The sequence below is a fragment of the Cryptomeria japonica genome, chromosome 8 (assembly GCF_030272615.1).
Source record: "Cryptomeria japonica chromosome 8, Sugi_1.0, whole genome shotgun sequence".
In the NCBI taxonomy this organism is placed as follows: domain Eukaryota; kingdom Viridiplantae; phylum Streptophyta; class Pinopsida; order Cupressales; family Cupressaceae; genus Cryptomeria; species Cryptomeria japonica.
Window position 1 is genome coordinate 403,119,265 of NC_081412.1, and position 21,179 is coordinate 403,140,443.

At 41.6% G+C, this 21,179-nt stretch overlaps 1 protein-coding gene across 4 annotated transcripts in view; it reads left to right on the forward strand.

Moving 5' to 3' along the window:
* Positions 1-21,179, forward strand: part of LOC131079459 (uncharacterized) — a 314,514-nt gene that overhangs the window by 194,850 nt on the left and 98,485 nt on the right. For all 4 annotated transcript variants that reach the window (XM_058017422.2, XM_058017420.2, XM_058017419.2 and 1 more), the window contains one exon: positions 15,427-15,495. In XM_058017422.2, the coding sequence (XP_057873405.1) occupies positions 15,427-15,495 (69 nt within the window). The remainder of the gene's footprint in view (positions 1-15,426; positions 15,496-21,179) is intronic.

Genomic DNA, 21,179 nt, shown 5'->3' on the forward strand with positions numbered 1-21,179 from the left:
CACTTTCGGCCGGTGAATGGGTAATCTCCATGTCCTGTAGATATTTTCCAAGCTAAAGAATTCTCGCGACAGTTTCTGCATATCAATTTTCTCTTCTACTTCCCAGTCTAGATCAAATACCATATCAATAGTCTGCTTGTTAATCACCACCAAGGGATTCCCTTGGTAGTCGCATATGGTTTTGGTTCTCGGATCATAGCAATCCACCAGAGCTTTCATTAATTCAACATCCACAAATACATTTGGGACTACCAATTTCCCTAAGTTTTTCTTCCATAGGTTACTTATGGGTTCAGGAGCATCCCTTCTCTTGTAACTAAACAGGAACAACTCATGTCCTCTGATTTCAGTCCATATGTCTCCCAGATGTTCAAATCTATCTTCCAATCCTTCTTCTTCACTCTTGATCTTTTTTGACCTCACACTGGATGTCGGGCACTGGTCTAGTAAATCCTGAGTCAAAGCTCTACCTTCCTTTTTCTGTCTTTTGGGCTTCTCTTCAGGGTTTAATTCTTTCCCTTTTCTACTCTTTTTAAAAGAAGAAGAAGGTTCCATAATTTCAGTAAATACAAGAAATCACACTTGGAGAATTGTCTAACTCTTCTGATTGTCGTTCACGAACTTCAGCAAATCCCTTGCAATTTTCAATCTCTTAGCATCAATCTGGTTTTTATGAAGATTCGATCAGCTCAGCTGTAATTGCATGGGCAACTTGTGCACAGTTAATGTCTCTGCGTCTATAACGGCTATTGAAATGTTTAAACTTAATTGCAGATGTGACATTCCTCACTTGGGCTTTTAACTCTTTTGCGGGAAGTACTATTCAACTGAAATGATCGTAAATCGAGTTTTCGATGAAACCCTTGTCTTCGGCCGAATACTTTGATCTTTCATCGAAAGCTCACTTTTCTCGATATCACTTCATCGGCGAATAGCCCATGTCGGAAAACTATTTTCAAGTCTCATCAAAATCATCTTTTCCTCGATGAACTTTCTTTCGATAAGTCATTCGCAAGTTTCATCGAAATCATATTTTGATGAGTTCTGTTCTTCGGTGAAAGTTCATGCAAGCTCTTCGAAAGTCTTTTTTCTTCGATATCCCCTTTATCGATAAAACCCCTCTGTTTCTGTTCGATAGAATATTATCGATGAAGTTTGCATTTCGATGAATGCTTTTCGAATTTCTTCGGCAGTTGTATCTCCTCGAAATCGCTTTTTGCTTTTCACTTTTCGATGAAACTAGAGTATCGATGAGCGGCCTCCTTCATTTATCGAAAGTGATATTCCGCCGAAGACATCTTTACATAGTGTTTTACACGTCATGCTTTATTTCGATGAAAGTATTCTTTCGGTGAAACTCCTTTTGAGATGCTCGATATGATATTTTGGCCGATTTCTTTTAGTTTTCACGCCTTTGGGAAGATTTTTTTTTTCAAATATAGTGTTCAACAGGTACCCTCATGGGCCAGCAAGTGATGGTCGGCATGCAGCCATTTGTGCTGGATTTTGTGGTAATCCCCTTAAAGCAGAAAGGATATGACGCCATCCTGGGGCGGGGGTGGCTCATTGCAGCAAAAGCGAACCGTAACTGGAAGCGGAATACCCTTTCTTTGGAAAACGTCGGGAGGAAGTATGTAATCGATCTCCGTATGCAGATGGTGAGCGAGGAGTTAGCCTCTTCCTCCGACTCAGAATCTGAGGGACACCAGTTAGCGGAGGGTGGAAATAGATGCCGCATGGAGCCCAGTGATGAAGGGGTGTTAGAACTGGAAGCATGCTCAGGGGACGATGGGGACTCCTTGAATGGCCTCTTCCATTGGCAAATGGGAGATTATGAACTATTTACACCCTCGTGCAACGTATTGAGCATCGAAGAAGAACCAGATATATTTCCCCCAGAATATGGCGAGTATAAGGAAGGGGAGGCAGCAGTGAATGAGACACCGGCACACCAATTCCTGAAGGGGGAGCCTATTAAGTATCAGGAAGCCAAGTTAAAGGAAATGAATCTCGGGGAGACAAGTGACCCCAAGATCATCCTTGTCGGAGATGACTGGAATCCAGTGTTGAAGGCCGCAGCCTTCAAAATTTTCGTTGAATACAAGGATGTCTTTGCATGGACATACAAGGACTTAAAGGGCGTGCCCCCAGAGCTATGTGTGCACCGAATAACATTGGTAGCGGGAGCCCAGCCAGTGAGGAAGCGGCCGTACCGAATGAACAAAAATTATGCTGTACGAGTGAACGACGGAATTGAGCGAATGTTGGAAGCGGGCATAATCTTCAGAGTGCAGACAAGCAAATGGGTGTCCCCCATTGTGATTTCCCTCAAGAAAGAGGCCAATCAGATCCGGATCTGTGTAGACTTCCGGTGCCTAAACGCTGTCACTGTGAAAGACCCGTTTCCCATACCCTTCACAGACAGCATCTTGGAGGAAGTAGCTGGACATGAAATCTATTCCTTCATGGATGGGTTCTCTGGTTACAACCAGATATCCATCGCGGAGGAAGATAAGCTGAAAACAACCTTCGTGGTGGGGGACGGTGTGTACGCATACAACCGAATGCCCTTCGGTCTATGCAATGCGCCTGCCACCTTTCAGCGCATCATCTTGCACATCTTCGACAAGATGTCGGTGGAGAACTTCAAAGCATTCTTGGATGATTGGTCGATTTACAGCGAACAGGACATCCACTTAAAAACTCTCAGAGAGTGCCTAGAGAGGTGTCGGAGGGCACGATTGGCCCTCAACCCGAAGAAATGTAGATTCATGGTACCACAGGGAAGATTGCTGGGACACATTGTGTGTAAAGAAGAATTGAAAATGGACCCGGACAAGATTCGAGTAATAGTAGAAATGGAACCTCCTACGGACATCACGGGGGTAAAGTCCTTCCTTGGTCATGTGGGGTACTACAGGAGGTTTATCAAGAACTTCGCGGAGGTGTCCCACCCGTTGGATCAATTGACAAGGAAAGGGAACCATACATTTGGGGGGGAGCCATAGAGCAAGGCCTTCGAAGAGCTGAAGACAAGGTTGATGGGAGCGCCCATACTGGCATACCCGAACTGGGATAAGGAATTCCACGTTCACGTGGATGCCTCAAACTATGCCATCGGGGCTACATTAGCCCAAGTAGGAGGACACGGGCTGGACCACCCCATTTATTTTGCCAGCAGGTTGCTCTCGAAGGCGGAAAAGAACTACAGTACCACAGAACGTGAAGCACTTGGTATGGTCTATGCCGTACAGAAATTCCGTCATTATCTCCTAGCCACACCATTCACATTTTACGTAGACCACCAGGCACTCATGTATTTAGTAAACAAGCCCATTATCCAGGGGAGGATAAGTCGTTGGCTATTGCTACTACAGGAGTTCACATTTTTAATTGTGGTAAGACCTGGGCGAAGCCATGTCATCGCCGACCAGCTGTCGCGGATTAAGTCGGGGGAACCTCCAGAGGGAGTAAATGATGATTTTCCGGATGCACACTTGTTCCAAATAGCCGTACTCCCGTCATGGTACAGAAAGATTGGTGAGTACCTATCGACGTCCCGATTTCCGGAGGGTATGCCTCCAGGGGAACGAAGAAAGCTCGCATTAAGGAGCAGGACTTTTTCGCTCATTAACGGGTAACTCTACAAAATGCGGCCGGACCAGATATTAAGGCGTTGTGTCATGGAGGAAGAAGTCTCGAGTGTACTAAGGGAGGCACACGAAGGGCCCGCAGGTGGACATATGGGTCCAGACACCACAGCCCGAAAGGTGCTTCTCGCAGGACTATGGTGGCCAACGGTATATCACGACGCCAGGGAGTGGGTCGTGAGGTGCGACACTTGCTAATGGGCGGGCAAACCTCTGAAGCGGGACTTCATGCCCCTCAACCCGTCGCATGCACAAGAACTCTTTGAGCGATGGGGACTCGACTTTGTGGGTCCTCTTAAGGCTCTCCATGATAATTCGGCAGTAAGCACAGCAAAATTTATTTATGAACAAATCATTACGCGATATGGTATACCTATTCAGTTGACCAGTGACCGAGGAGGCCACTTCGTGAACCATGTCATACGCCGGTTGACATCAAACTTCAAGATTTTTCACTCATTCTCAAGTCCGTACTACCCACGTGCCAATGGCCAGGTGGAGGCCACAAATAAAATAATAATGTCGATGATATATAAGTCTTGCGGAGTGGAGAGGGATGACTGGGAGGGGCGCCTACCGTCAGTACTTTGGGCATACCGAACGACTTACAAAGTAACTACTGGACAGACTCCCTTCCAGCTAATGTATGGACAAGAAGCCGTGGTGCCAGTTGAATTCATGGTACTGAGTCTACGGATTGCCATCGATAATCGCCTTGGCGACATGGAAAGCCTGAGGGAGAGGCTATACGTGTTGAACAAATTGGACGAACGAAGGATGATGGCTCAGTGGGCGACAGAAACAACCCAGCAAAGACGGAAGGTGTGGCACGACAAGCATCTCCGGCGAATGAATTTTACTCCCGGACAGCTGGTGTTAAAATTCAACAGGAGGAACGAAATTAAACCGGGGAAATTCAAAGTCCGATGGTTAGGGCCCTTCCGAATACGTGAGGTCAATACGAACGGGGCGATAAAGTTGTGGACGCTGGACGGGAAGGAGATAACAGACGCAGTCAATGGGTCGAAATTAAAAATCTATCACGAACGGAGGGAACCGGGACCCCCCAGTCAGCCAGCCGGCTAAAAAATTGAAAAACTTGAAAACAAAAATATAAAAGGGAATTTGAAAAAAAAAAAAAAAATATATATATATATAAAAGAAAATTTGAAAAAAATATATATATATAAAAAAAAAGAAAAAAAAAAGTGGCCACCGTATGGTGGGACCACCGAAGGTGGCATCACCGTACGATGGAACCACCAACGCTGGAACCATCGTGCGGTGGAACCACCGACGGTGGCACCACCGTGCAGTGGAATCACCGACGGTGACACCATCGTGCGGTGGTCACACTGTGCGGTGGGAGCCACCGAAGGCCGCGTAAGGATATAAAACACCGCACGAAGACACCACGCCGCACACCGAGGAAAGGAAGAAGCCACCACGCCGCACACCGCCGAGGAAAGGAAGAAGCCACCATGCCGCACACCGCACAGCCCGACTTTGGCAATAAAACCCCCGCGGAGGAAAAGACACCGAACATCGCGAGGCGCGAAGGGTAAAGGAAAAGACCCCGCACACCGTCGAAGGCAGATCACCGCGCAGCCAGGGAAAGGGACGCACCGCACGACCAGACCAAGTTCGCACAATCCCACGCAGCCACACCACAGGTAGACCAAACAGCAAGGGTTACGCGCAGCAGCCGCAAAGGGAGGAATAGAGCCACAGGTAGACCAAGCAGCCGCCCGGCGGCAGCCAAAAAAGAGGGCCATTACGAAGGGTAGATTTTTTCTAAACAAATCAGTTACAGGGAGATCGATGGATTCAGCAGGGAAGAGGAGTTGGAAGAAACAACTGCACGCTTCTTCTAGTAGCAGCCAGAAGGATAGAGGTAGCAATATCAAGATCTTAGCTTCAGGAGTACGTGTTGCAGGCGGCACCATGGATGCCAGCGCCCGGCAAAAACAAAAACAGAAAGCACCACAGGCTGCGGCAAATGCGAAAAACATAGTGAGGCCACAGAATGTTACTTTCGAGGGCTTGAATGGATTAGAATGCCGAAAATGGTGGCAGGACACCCCCGATAATGACCTAGTAAAGCAAAACCTCCGGAAGGCACAAGTAGAGTGGGCTATTCGGATGCCCTTGTTCCCTATCCAGGAGTACGAGGGTACCCTACGCTTCATGTTGTACACCTTCGACAGGCATACATGCACCAGCACGTTTGAATACCTCCGGAGGGATGTCACCATATCCTTCAAAGCAAGGGATTTCATGAGGGTATTCGGAATTCCGGGCAGCCAGGGCAAGAAAATAGACTTGAAGGCTAAGAAGATGACACAGGAGGAGAAGGAGCGGTGGATTAAATTAGTCTCCCGGAATTTGACCACAGTGGAGTTGGACAGCGTGGCTAGAGCCACGAAGAGTCGCGGAATCCGTAAGACTTTTGTTGCGGAGGGCCACTGGAGATGCATTATGGATGTCATCAAGAGCAGATTGACAGGGTCGGGTAGGGCGTCGGACATTGCCCTTCCTCAGATTATGTTGATAAATGGACTGATGAATGGCATCGTATATGACTGGGCAGCGTTACTAGCAGAGCGTATGTATGAGTTTTTGACGCTCCAGCATCGCACATTCTATATGCCTCATTAAGCTATAGGGTTATTCCTGGAGGCCACGCGGGAAGTAGTGCCGGAGGACGAGTTGGAGGTACGGCCACAGGGACCGTTGACAGCGGGAGAGCCTCCAATAATGTATTGGAGGCACTTGGACATTGGACACTCTTCCGCGAAGCGGAAACGGGCGGTGGATAGGGCCTCGGCCTCAGGGGAGCCTGACAGCGGGAGGGAGTCCAGCAGCACGGAGGATTCGGAGGACGATAGCAGTCAGGCAACGGAGGAGCCTGTACGAGTCCGGTTTGCCCCACCTCTGTTACTGATGGGCACGACTGTGCCAGCATCTGGAGTAGGCGGCACCTGTATTCCGGCCTTCGGGCAGAGCCATACGCCTGTTACACTTGGTCCCCTCCAGCACGAGCACCAGGGAGCACCGTCAGGCCCAACCACAGCGGCACTTACTGAGGACATGGCAGAGTCAGGGACGGAGGAGTCACCGCATCGGGTAGTGGGCATTGAGGAGCAGGGGCCGACGGAGGTGGAGGATACTGAGCCTCACGTGCGGTTGGACGTCGTGGGTAGTGACGCTGTGGTGACTGTTTCTGCTTCGTTATTGGAGGAGCCGACGACAGCGAACCATCCCCCGGTCACGGAGATGTGGGCTGACCTCGAGGCTATGCAGAGCTGGCTCACACAGCGGTTTCAGATGACACTGGCACAGCCAGAGGGAGCTGTTGTATTCTCGCCGTGTCGAGAGACTAGAGCGGAGGTAGTCGACTTGGATGACTCGTCAGGGGAGGCACATGGACTCACAGTTGGGAACGAGGCAGGGGAGGTTGCCTCTACTGGGCAGGCACTAGGAGATGGTGCACCTTCGGTGGCGGAGGTGGTACCTTCACAGCAGGATACAGCAGTGACCGTTCCACCAGGGATTTCCCAGTCTTTGGCACAGACGGGGGAGGATGTTGAGACCTATCTCGCTGACATGGCTGATATGGTAACGAGGGGCAGGCGGGTGGTGGCCGCCGCCCAGATGCAAGCATTGCAGCAGGTGGTGGTGGAGCTAGAGCAAGTCCTACAGTTTATGCGGGTGGGCTGCTCGACAACCTTTGCTACCTGTTTTGAGTCTCAGGGGTGGCTGACTGCGGAGACAGAGGAGATGCTCCAGGCTTGGAGGCTGCGTCACCCTGTTGTGGAGAGTCGGGTGACGGCAGTGGTCCGCGAGATCGAGCAGGTCTACCGGGATGCCTATTATACATTGAGGCGTACACAGCATGAGTCTTCAGTCAGGGAGGCTGCCCGAGTAGGGTTGGAGAGAGAGGTGGCCAGTCAGTAGGCCTCATGGGCAGCTGAGAGGGCGCAGTTGTTGGCACAGCTAGAGATGGCCCGCACAGAGACGGCTGAGACCCGGACAGCGAAGGCCGAGGTAGAGACTCGCCTGGCAGCCGAGCAGACACGGTTGGTCTGCGTGACGGAGGCAGTGGATACAAAAGAGAAGGAGTTGCTGGAAGCCGCACACATGGTGAAGACAGCTTTAGGGAAGGTACTGGTGGCGGAACGGGATGTGGCTGCACGTACTCAGTAGGTGTATGAGCTCCGTGCCCGCTTGGCGACCGAGACACCGACTTCTCACACTTCTACTTCAGGGACGCTTTCTCAGCCCCCTCCCTAGTCTTTCAGATATATTGTATAGGTTGGATTATCTCCATTTTTGTAAGTCGCCTGGAGACGACTTTTCTTTTTTGGGGGGATGATGTTGGCGGCATTATTGTACACAAGAATAACATTAGTTAATTATGTGTAATTGTTTTGGTTAGTTGGCAACCGAGGGGTGGAAGTTGCGGTGCGACGGTTGGCGCTCGCACCCCCTCGGTACCCTTTTATACTTCGGAATGTAACTTGTAACATACACTTATTATGAAGAGAACATCTAATATACTTTGTCTGATACTTACGGCATTAGTCTGCGTTATGTTCTTTATGTCTTAAGTTATTCACCCGAGAGGGCAAACAAAGTTCACCCAACATGCACTGAATATTCCTCCATGCAAAAATCACCCCATTATGTCATAAATGCAACATCATTTCCATATGCGACGGCTGCATGCAAAAAGAATCTGCCATAATGCCTTAAATGTGACGACTGAATGCAAAAAGATGCTCCATTGATTCAACATGCGTTGACCCGACTGCCACTTGGCGAAAAATACTTGGAGAGAGAATCTTTCATCTAGGAAGAATCTTTTTGAAGTTTTGAACTTTCCTTGTCTTGGAGAAGAATTTTCATTGATTTTCAACATCTCTTGTTTTTTAGGAATTTTTTTTTAAATTAGGGTTCGAGGGTCTAGGAGAGGGAAAATTCTCACTTAGCTAAACTTTTTTTTTTTTTGAAATTTGGATGAATTTTGATGCTCGAAAATTGATTTTTCAAAATTTATCCTGGGGGGGAATTTTCTTTTCAATTCTTCCTTGACTCCAATTTTCCATGCCATGGAATTTGATCTTCTAACTTGGGTGTGGAATTCACCTTGAGGAGGAATTTTCAACTTTCTTGTTTTTTCCTTGACACCCCCCCCTCCAGTGCTCTCAACTATGCTTGGGCACTAAAACACCATCATGGAGGAATTCTTCCTTTGTGTTGTCTTTCCTTGACACCCTAGAATTGGCGCCCCTTCTTGATCTTGGGCGCTGGATGCTTGGCATGGAGTAATTTTACTTGGCTTGACTTTTTCATGGCACCCCCCATTTGGTGCCCTCAACTGGCCTTGGGCGCTATTTCCACTTCACGGAGGAATTTCAATTTGAATGCATTTCCTTGATGCCTTAGGATTCAATCTTCTTTCCTTGTCCTGGGTGTGAACTTTGCATCCTGGAGGAATTCGACCCCTCGATAACTTTCCTTGACACCTTCCATTTGGCGCCCAACTCTTGGATTGGGCGGAAATTAGGCATGGAGGAGGAATTTCGTGTATGGAGGGAAATTCCTCCACACACCCTTTCTAGTGCTCCCCTTTTCATTTAGGCACCAAATCACTAGGGTGAAGGAATTTTGAGGGGTGGAGGAAAAATCCTCCACCACCCCATTTCAGAGCGCAACTTCATGTTAGAGCGTCAAAACCACTAGGTCATGGAAAAATTGCCATGGACGAAAATTCCTCCATGGCCTCATTTTAGAGCTCACCTAGTTTTGGCATGATTTCATTGCTTGAGGAATTCTTGCTTGGTTTTCCATCCAAACTTAGTCATTTTTCAATCGTTTCCATATCAGGATGCCATTTTGGAATTGAAGAAATTTTCCACAGGACTTAGAGGCTTTTCCATGCTTTCCACTTCTGAATGGGAGTTCCATACTTAGCCATTTTTTGATTAGTGGCCTGCCTTTTCAAACTTTTTGGATTTAGACAATTCTTCGAGATTGTTCAGTCGGCAATGTCTACTTGTGAAGGACTTGCCAAAAATAGACTTTCCCAAAATAGTAAGTGTTTCAAAATGTTAGGACCAGGGCGAAACAAGACACAAAGACACTAAAAATAGAACTTACTAAAAATAGAAACTGTTAAAAATAGTAAGCTTGATTTTTGGCAAAATTAGACCAATCCGAGAGGCAGTGAAATCCCTAAAAAATAGGAACTTTATAAAAAGAGAGAGTTGCTCAAAATTTGCTCAAATTTCATGTGTAGGTTCCTTAAAGGGTCCTGGTTCTAATGCAATGTTCAGTTTTCAAAAACCCTAAAGTAAAGGCCTCAAATCCAAGTATGAAGGGCAAAACCGTAAAATGGACAAAATAGTGTCCAGACTTGGCCAAATTCACTCAAAGGACTTGCAGACTTGATCAAACTGACCCCCAAACACTTGCAAAACGACGAGATTGATGAGACTGCCGCGAAAAGACCCAACAAACAAAGGCCAAAAGACCAAGAGGGCCTAATAACTAGGGGGTCCCCATTTGGAATGGGGTGATGTGTGATAACGTCACAACGCAACCCATAGGACACACCAATCCCCTCTTGATGATTGATAGGCACCAACCCACTGAAGACACCAATCCCCACAACTGAGCACCAACCTAACAAGAGACACCAACCTCTTTTAATGATAGGCACCAACCTGCCAATCTCCTCAATTAGGAGGCACCAACCTCCATATGAATAATATGATAATTATTTTAATCTTCTACTTGGATCAGCTTTAATTCTCCTTCACGAATCTGCTCATGACTACATCAAAATCTGCCTCAATATCTGTTCAATATGTCTCTTAGATCTACCTCAATAAATTTCATATATTTGGTCCAAACTTACTCCAATAACCTTTATAAATCTGCTCTTAAATTCTTTTATAAATCTACTTATAATCTCTAACAACTTCTGCTCATAAATCTGCCATGATCTTGCTTTTTGATCTGCTATAAACTTGATTTAAATCTGCTCCAAAAGTTTTGATTTTATTCCTTTAGATCTGCTGTAATATAGAAAGATATTCAATTATTTCTTGCTCATTACATCTCCCTCTTCCCTTGTGTTATACCCCACAATATGTCACTTTACTCAAAGTGGGCGACCCTCCAAGAAGGGTCGGCCCAGTCCAAAACAATTTTAATTTATTGCTTTTAATTGGCAGAGAGGGGCGCCTAACCAAAGGGGGTCAGCCTATGCAAGAAGGCCTCTAAAAAGACTTTAATTTATTTATTTTTGCAAAGGGGGGGCACTAGACATGGGTTGGCCCATTATGAAATTAATTTGATTTTTATGCTTCAAAACAAGGTGCCAAAATACATAAAACAAACAGCCCCCAAACAAAATCATTTCACCTTTGAAACTCAATATTAAATCATTTTCACCTTTGAGACTCAATATTGATCCTTCTTTTCGTCTTGATATTAAATCTCTTTTGACATCAATGACAACAACTTTCCAACAAAACAAGTGTAAATGACAAAGACATTACATCTAGATTTCTGCAAGTTTGAGGGGTTATCACAACCACATCCTTAGACACTTTGTATGATAGTCCATTTGCTTTGTGAAGGTGCAGATTCTTGCATTGGAAAATTAGCATACAGGTAGTTAATGATAGACGAATTGGGGTATGCTATGTGTTGGGTATGGTTTGTATCAAGACTTATGTCCATTTCTCAATTGTATTTAACACATCTTAGGGAAACCACCCTTGGCCTAGCAAAGTCTAAAGTTGAAGGACTTACCCACCTTAGTAAGCTGGTCCAAGCTGCCTTGCTTGGCCATAAGTTTGAAGTCTTTGCCTTGAGTTTGACACCCCAAGCACTCAAGACAAGGCATGCCTTTAGTGATTTGGGAGCCTAAAACTTTGAGCACCAACACACAGAAAAATACTTTGATCAAACTATGCTTGTGAAGTAGCTTCTATTTGATAAATATATCATTTCTTTAAAGGTGACTTATGCATAGTGAAAGCGTAGATACAAGACTCATAGAAATTTGGTGAATCTTGAGGCAAGAAGGGCAAATCGAGGCCCAACAAGTCTGTTTGACAAGTCTTGGCCACCTAGTTGCAATGTAAAAATAGAAAAATAAGGAAAGAAAGACAAAAAGATAAAACCTAATACTTAAACATGACCTTTAAGGCTCTAAAACCATACTCATTCTAATTTCAAGCAAGGAAGTGAAAAAAAGAGTATTGGAGCTAAAATTACTTGCCATAAAAAAATCAACAGACAACTTAAACAGAAAACATTAATTGAATACCTTTTGGGTAGGTTTACAGCAACCCTTGGTGCACCTAAAGAAGCCTACAATGCATTGGAAGAGCCATCATTTAGTTGGAGCAGCCCATTGTCAAGTTGAAGCAAATATGAAGAGGTGCTTTCATGTTTTGAATGCTTTTTTTTGTTGTTTTTTTTTAGTTTCATTTGTTTTCTACATTTGTATATTTTTTTCATTTTAGATTTATAGAACAAACCCTAGCTATTTTGATATATTTATGAACAAACCCAAGTATGGTAAAATCATTTTCAAGTACATACCCAACTATCTTTGGGTCCTCAACTTAATGAGGAAGTACACGAACAAGAAAGAGTTGGCGCATCTTGTAATGACCTATTTTGCAATGAATTTTAGTACATTACAATTTTTGCTTCAGTCAAAGGCTACCTTGGGGCACATGTTTAAATGAGGAGTGGTTTGCATCTGCATATGTTATGACCAATGCAAGGGCTGACATGGTTGACTAGATTTTCAGTAAGTACAACTTTAGGGTTTCTATGAAGGAGATTATTGATGCAAATTCATATTTCTGTTATATATGTTTATTTTCATTCATACTTATTTATGTTAATGTCTAATAAGAATCACAGTTCATAGAGCTTTTAGTTGTTGATGTGGCGAAGCTCAATGGGCTAAATATATGACACCATGAAGAGAGAGAAGGAGGCCAGTAGATCCATTTATAGTGTGGTTGAAGATAAATATTCTTGTATATAGGACATCATTGATTGATGATGGCACCATTAGATTCACAAACCCTTACTTGTAATTGCCTATTTCTTGAGTCCAACATTCCAATTTTGCCTGAATTTCAAGTTGGACAAGGAGGGATTGAGAGGACTTTACTCATTCATAGAGCAAATGGTATCTGATCCTCAATTTAGAGCGAAGATAATCTTTGAGATTGAATCTATAGACTTGTGCAAGGGGACATTTTTGCAGAATATATATGCAAGGCAACTTGGATGAGATTTCAACAATATAAAAGTCTGTTGAGGATATAACTGAAGTTTAAAAATTATAACTTTTCCTTCTTTTATGTTAATGTTGAACCTTGGATTTGAACAATAAGATTGAGTTCCTTTTTTATCTTATTTGAGATGCACACATAGGACTTGCTATACAACTATGGATCAAATGATGCTTCTCCACTAAGCCATAGTTATAACTTTAGTTTTGACATTTGTTTTGGTGCCATGGCTTCTATAATCCATGAGTTTTGTATACATTTGACTACACACACACACACATGCATGCACACATACACGTGTTGTTTCCTTTAGCTAAAGATTCGGAATCCACTTTTGTAGTCATGTAATTGATGTATATTGTGTATGTGATCAAAGTAGCTTTTTTCTGATTATTTTTGCCTTTAAAAGATATTTATTGAAGGGTGGATGATTAAAGCTTAATTCTTTAGAAGTCTTCATATTTCATCATGTTTTCAATTTGCTGAGTCTTGGCCATGTCTGATTGCTAAGTCCAAGCCCATTGTAGAAATCAGCTTGCTGAGTTTTCTTAGAGGTTGATTCTTGTGACTAAGCTTTAAATCCATAAAAAATCTCTATATTTCATAGTTTTTCAATTTGAGTCTTTGCCAAGTCTAAGTGGAGTCCATGTACAAAAATCAGCTTGAGAAGTCCAAGCTGAGTCGAAATCTTGTAACTCTTATAAAAGACTTGGAGATTCTACAACTTGAACTCCAAAATTTGAGCCTATTCTTCTTGAAAACACATGGTTATATAATAGATAACATTTGACACTCGACCTTCATTAACCGATTAAAAAATTAGAACGGTTATGCCTATTGTTGTTGATCTAGCATGATTGCCATATGAAGAAGTGAGTGTAACTTTCTCAAAAGAATGTTTAGATCATGATGATTTTTATATCAAAAGGCCAACAGATCTGTTGTCAAAAGTGAGATTTTGATCAATTTATTGCTGTTTGATGACAGAAATCGACAATTGGTGGTTTTTTAAGAAATACTTTCTTGCAGATATGACAGATAAATCTGCTTGTCAGGCTTGCATACAACTGAGATCTTAGCAAAACTGCATGGAAACATATAGTGACAAGAAAATATTATGTGTAGATATAATCACCAGATAGTGCCTTTAGAATTCATAGTCATGTTTGCCTAACACTTGAGAAATTTTCACAAGGCTTACATGGAAGAAGAATGGTGTAAAGTGGTAAGCAACAAATAAAAGTCTATGCACAGACTCGCACAATGATCAAGGACAATCTGCCAACTTGCACATTAATGCTATAAACTGCAGAGGTTGTGTAGAATCTTGGGTGGTAGCTTGCAAGATGCGTGGCCTAAATTTGCACTCACAAACCCTGCACAAGGTGCTGGAACAATGCAGTTTAGTTGGGTTTGTGCAAAAGAGTAATTTGTGAAAAGTTCAAGAGTTGTGTGGGTCCACTCACAACAAAACTGTCCCTAACAATCACAACAACAAAACGACATCAAAACATACAAGCCACACAAGCTAATCTCGTGCATGGAAAATTAATATGAAAACACAAAAGCCCCGCAAGCTATTCTCGTGTATGGAAAACTAAAAATAGAAAACAAATAAAGAAATATTTTTGGGGGATGTGAGATTGCTTGACCTTTAGGATCCTCCTGCATTAGAGGCCCCATGTAAATTACCGTTACTTCTGTTAAGTTAATTGGGAGTTGAAGGTAGAGGCGGTATGGAAGGCATACCAATAATTTCTCCCTCTTCTAGAACTTAGAAATATGACAGTTCTACATAAAACTTGGATATCGCATCTCCAATGGCTACTTTTTGGGTAAATATTTGTTGGCTGCCTAGTCTTATTTCCCTAGAACAAAAATCTGTGCACGTGGTTAAAAAGATGAAAGTCATTCTAAGCTTGATTTCACTATTAACTTTGGCATTTTTATATGGTAAGTGTGGCCCAGTGCTTGAATTACAGAACTGAAGGACATAATTCCTTACTAGGAAGCTATGCTATCTTTGTATGCATATGATGATCCTAGTGTACATTTCAATTTTATATACCTACTTTGTTCAATAGAACTCCAATATTTACCAAGACGTTGGTTGCATTTTCTTATAATATTATTATGGTCTTATCTTACTTGACTGATGTTTTATTTGGATGGTTATATTTCCATTTGAAAATTGTAATTATGCTTGGTGGTGGTATGTATATTGTGGCTATTTTATGAATGGGAGATCTACTTTGCATTTTGTTACATAATGGATTCAAGCATCCCAAATCTTAGAAATTGACATGTTATAGGGATGATGTAAAAATCCAGCTCGCACATCTTGATTGCAAAGTTTTATTGTGAAATTAAGATGGAATTTCTTTTTAGAAAATGGTAGTGTGTTATAAATGATTCAGTTGGTGCTTTATTTTCTTGCACTGCAGTGATACTGAAAGCACAAATATAATTGTTACGGGTGGCCATGGTGGCAGTCTTCGATTTTGGGACTTGCGGTTTGGCCCCTCAACCTTTGCTATTTATGCATATAGAATGAGAATAAAATAGTTGAGCACTTACTGTGTTTATTTAGCATCTTGGCCTTTTTCTTTATCTTACTTTTCCCTGTTGTATCCTCTTAAATTTGATATAGATAATATGCTGTGCATTGTATGATGTCACTAAATATGCTAAGCCATGCACCAAGACATATATTGATGTTTAATGGCAGGCATTTAATATTTTACTGATGTTAAGACTAAAAGGTAACAGGAGGAACTAATATGAGGAGTTGGGTTGCTAAATGATATAAATGATAATCTTGACCGTGTTAATGTGTTAGGGGCATAAATGCAGTGTTCAACTGAAATTGGACTGTTTTTTACCTATGCTTTGTTGAGGGACAAAACAGGTACACCCCAATGCTTTAAAAGACACCCCAGATGGCATGAACTTCAAAAACCTTAAAAAGTGTGTAAAAACAGGCCATTTGTTTTTGGCAGTGGAACATTTGTGATCCAGGAGAGTATACATCTATCCTCATCTAAACTACTGTTGTTTGCTTCATTAACCACTTGTCTTGTTTTAAAGTTTTGCTAGATTACCAAATAGTAGGTTAGATTTTAATATAGTGCTTATTTGAACTCATTTTTTAAGACATACTGTAATAGGAATTCAGGTCTGCCATTTTTAGTTTAGTCAAGTTCCCGTGATAATAACTCATATACAGACAATGTTTCAAGTGGAACTCATAAATCTGATTCATTGACATTGACTCCTCTAAAGAGTAGGTTCAAATGTTGAGAATTATGTTTGAGCAGATTTTTTTTTTGAACATAAATTATGTTTAAGCTTGTGTGATTTTATGCACACTCAGCTCAGAATAAAGTACCCAAAGATATCCTATTCTCTCTTGATCAAAATCTTCTATGTGCTGAACTGTGTTATCACAAAGATGACTCCAAGGTTCCCAAATTCGTATGGATAGGCTCAGTTGGTTCATTGTGATTTGCTGGTAATCTCAAGGGGGACTTACATAATTGTTCGAGGAACTAATCAATCTAAGGATTTTGCTGATTCCTGACTTTCTTTTTTTTTGAAATAATTTTGCAATAACTTCTTTTGATCCTACTTTTACCAAGACTTGGAAAAAGGGCAAAAGGGTGAGGGTTTGGGAAGATAATTCTAATCCTAATCTAATCCTATGAACTCTGGAGACAGATATTGCAAAAGTGGAATTTAAACCAATCCTTTTTTCGCCAAATTTAACAACTACACAAGAACGGTGCTATCTTCTAAGGAATTCGAAAGATTTTCATATTACTCATATTCACCAACATATTGAACAATGAATATAGCAATAGAAGTTAAATTTTCATTTATTGGTTCAAGGTAACTATGCAAAATAATTGAAAATCATCCAATTATAAAAAGTATGAACACAACAATCCACATTAAGCAATTTTATCAAATCCTTCATTCAATCTATCAATTTGGAAATTAAATCTATTCTAATCAGAGCCGAGAAACCATGCTAACTTGCAAAAGTAGACAAAGATTCACCAACATTTTGAACAATGAATTATGTCTATTACTTAAGAAGTATCACTACAATAATTTCTCCGAAATCTCTCTCTTTACACATGAAAAGAGGAGGGTTTATATAGACACCCCATTACAAAGCAATGGCCCAGATTGGTCCAAGCTCAACAGCCAAGATTAAAACATTAAACCCTTATTAGGGCAAGCTACAACAATTATCCAAAATGGACCAATGAGAAATAAACAACTATTAAATCCAACTTTCTTCTAGAATTGGGCGTCCTTTATCCTTTTCTTTGGCAGCAAATTCAATGAACCTGGTCACTATGGGATCTATTTCTTCCATTGGGACACTTGGCATAATGTCGATCTTGTATTCCATCAAGTCCATCTTATCTTCACGTGGCAAAAGTGGCTGTCCAATCTATTTCTAGCTTTTGAAAACCATCCTCAAAGGACATAAATGAGGATGCCTTGCTAAAATGTTACTTCTGGATTGGATTTGTAGAAGTGAAGAAGCTGTTTTGAACTTTGTCTTTCTGGTTCTCTACATTCACATCGTTGTCTCAAACAATTTCTTGCTCAAGCACATTGGAGACTGTGACAAAGACCTTGTCTTGGACTACTTTGGTTGTTTCTTCTATTCTGGCACCATCAATCTTCATCTTTTCCAAGACTTCTCCTCTAGCCACCAAGGCGTGATACCATGTGCTGAAATCATATAACTCCCCGACTTCTTGCTCCTTTGTAGGAGGATCTAACTCCACGGTCATTAACTCGTAATGTTCATGAGTGATGTCCTCTTTTGTTTTGTCAACTTTTGAAATGGCCACCTGTACTAAACGAGATCCTGTGCCATCTTTATGGATTAAGAAATATTTCTTTGCCTTCTTTTCTTGAAGTCTTCAAGGTCCACGTGGCTAAGATTGGTATCCTCAACCTTCTTCCATTTTGTCACAATCTTGGACTCTAGTTGCGGTTGTTTGCTATTGAACTTCATCAACACCTCTTTGGAAATCCCTTCTTGAGTCAACATCTACCACCTGAAAAACATGAAAATTTCTAAGTTAAAAAAAATAGGGCGTTTGATGTTTGTTTCCAACCTGGAGTGCAAAGTTTGATGGAATTTCAAAGGATAATTTTGATTTAACTTATAAAATTCTAGAAATTGTAATTGTAACTAAAAATCAGACTTAATGAAATCTTGGAAATTGAAATTAAGTCTGATTGTGAAAAGTTTTTCTTCGAATCTGCATAAAAGCACAAAACGCAAGATGGTCTTGAGTAAAATTTGAAGAATCTGAAATGAAAATTCTCTTGCAAGTCTGGAAAATTAGAAATTCTGACTGGAAGTTGCCTTGAAGTCTGAAAGAAATTGGAATTCTGAAAAAAATCTGCCTTCAATCCTTAGGAAACTTGAGAATTTTGATAAAATTTCTTATATTGCTTTAAGGAATCGCTTTCAACTTTGTCTACAAGTCTAGAAATTGGCCTGGAGTTCTCTTAGAAGTTGTCCTTTACTTTGAAATTTGCTTTGAATTTAAAAAAAAATTGTTTCCTAAGCTTCAACTTTTAGTGTTGAGAAGCGATTTGTGAGAAAATGAAATGCCAATGCTCATGCTAATAAAGAAAGCGAACTCTTACTTAGTTTAACTTTTTTGTGTTTTTGGAAATGAATCTAGTCTTGTTTTGAACACCAAGTCAAACGTTCTCTTGCTTGTAAACTTCATGTCTTGATTTGAATTTTTACATTCATCAACATAGCCAAATTTTATCCTCACTAGGGTGAACTTCATGCTTGGTTAAGGAATTTCCTTGAATGCTAGGGCGGACTTCATACTAAGTCGGGATTTTCCATGCTAGGAGGGCGGAATCTACTTGGAAACAAGGAATTTTCCATGCTAGGAGGGCGGACTTCATTTGGAAACAAGGAATATTCCATGCTAGGAGGGTGGACTTTGCTTGGAAACAAGGAATTTTCCATGCTAGGAGGGTGGACTTCACTTGGAAACAAGGAATTTTCTATGCTAGGAGGGCGGACTTTGCTTGGAAACAAGGAATTTTCTATTCTAGGAGGGCGGACTTTGCTTGGAAACAAGAATTTTACAAGGAATTTTTCCATGGATGGAGTGGACTTTGCTTAGAAATAGGAATTTCCAAGGAATTTTTCCATGCTTGGAGCGGACTTTTGCTTGGAAATAGGAATTTCCAGGGACTTTTTTCATGGTTGGAGCAGACTTTGCTTGGAAACAGGAATTTTCCAAGGAATTTTTCCATGGTTGAAGCGGATTTTGCTTGGAAATAGGAATTTTTCCATGGAACTGAGGATTCTTGGTCGAAACTCCATACTTAGCCATTTTTCTTGTGATTTTTTGTTAAAATTCTTGACAATGAACTCTCATGGCCTTACACTTCTTTTGACTCAGTAACTACCTATGATCTCGGGAAAAGAAAAAAAGCAAATTTCTATTTTTAGAAATAAAGTAGAACAAAAAAGAAGGTTCTCGGATTGGCCCCAAAATGCCAAAAATGAAACTTTTTGAAAAACTAAAAGCAAAAAAAAAACAACTTTGTTACAAAATAGGAAGTTGTCAAAATTGATCACGGAAAATGACGTTTTTACTCCTTTGACCTATTTGAGCACATCCATAGCATCAGAATGCTCTTTTGACCATACTCTCCCCTTATTGATTTGATGACCTCTCCAAATTTTGATAAAAAATTGATTCATTTGTAAAGGTGAGAGATCGGCGACAAAACCCAAGATGCCAAAACACTACCCTAAAAAGCAAAAACAAGGGGGTCCCCATTTGCAATGGGGCGATGTGTGAAAATGTCACAACAGGCCAACTCCCAATATATGAACAAATAAAAGAATAAAGACTTCTTCAAACCCATGAATGGGGAGCACAAAGATTAATGAACTAACTAAAGAATCCTAAAGAGAGCTCAAAGCAAAGAAGACAATAGAGAAAAAATGCTGCTGTAAACATAGAAACTAGAAAACCAACCACCGAGGTTATCCCCCTTCCTCATACTCCTAGTGAGGAGGGAATCCATTGTCTACTGAGTTTCTTTATCAACACATCTTGAACTTTGATATGGATCTTCTCTGCTTTTGATTTGCATCCTTTTGTTCCTTTTGATTGGGAAGTTTGGTTCTAAGAGGGCACTGGCAGTTTGTGAAATGGTGCATTTTCTAACTAGAACAACCACACTGTCTATATCCAAGAAGTATGTAAAATCATCATCCAAATCTTCCATAAAGGGGTAAGAGTCGTTAGAGTCAAACCCATTTCCAGCCACCTCATCAAGCTAAATAAGACTAAGAGGATCTTCTATGTGTTAGGAGGGGGGTGGCTCACTGGGAGCACAAATAAGCTGAGAGGAGGGCGGCTCCAAAGGAGTGAAACCAACAGTAGGAGTCTGAGGAGTAGGATTGGGTTCATCATGAGCAGCCAAATTATGCTAGATAAAATCAACATCTGGAATGCCAAGTTTCTTGACCCATCTTTCAAGGCTGAATTTCCTTGAAGCAACCTTGTGACCAATCTTGCTGCAATGGAAGCATCTTATGGGAAGGCCTTTGTAATTTAAGTATTGGGTCTTGTTGTGATGTCTTCACACATCGCCCCATTGCAAATGGGGACCCCCACTTTTCACTTTTTAGAGTAGAAGTTTTGCCTAGTTTCCTAGTGTTTGCCTTTGCCGATGAGAGGGTTTTTTGAATTTTGAATAGGATCATGTGTTTAAAATGTCAAAATGTTAGAGTGATCCTGAGTTTTGCCTAAGTCTAGGGGTTGCCTTAGGGTTTTGATTTATTCTTGCTAAGTGTTTACCTTCTTGAGCGTTAACGTGTTTTTTAACACATGCGTCGGTGATTTTAAAGTGCCAAGGTATTCCCATACCTTTTTGGAGTTGTTTTCTCGCTCCTAGGTATTATTTAAGTTGATTTCGCACTTTATCCTAACAAATTTCCTAGTGTTTTGCTCAATTTTTTGGAAAATTTGCCTAAGTCCAGTCTAATTTTGAAGTTTCTGGCGATTTTGAGTGGTTAAAATGTCAAATCCCTAAGGGAAATCCATATTCCAAGGGTTAGAAGGTCAAAATCCATGCTAGAGGTACTTTTCCCCTCATATTCCAGACTACCCACCCTTTT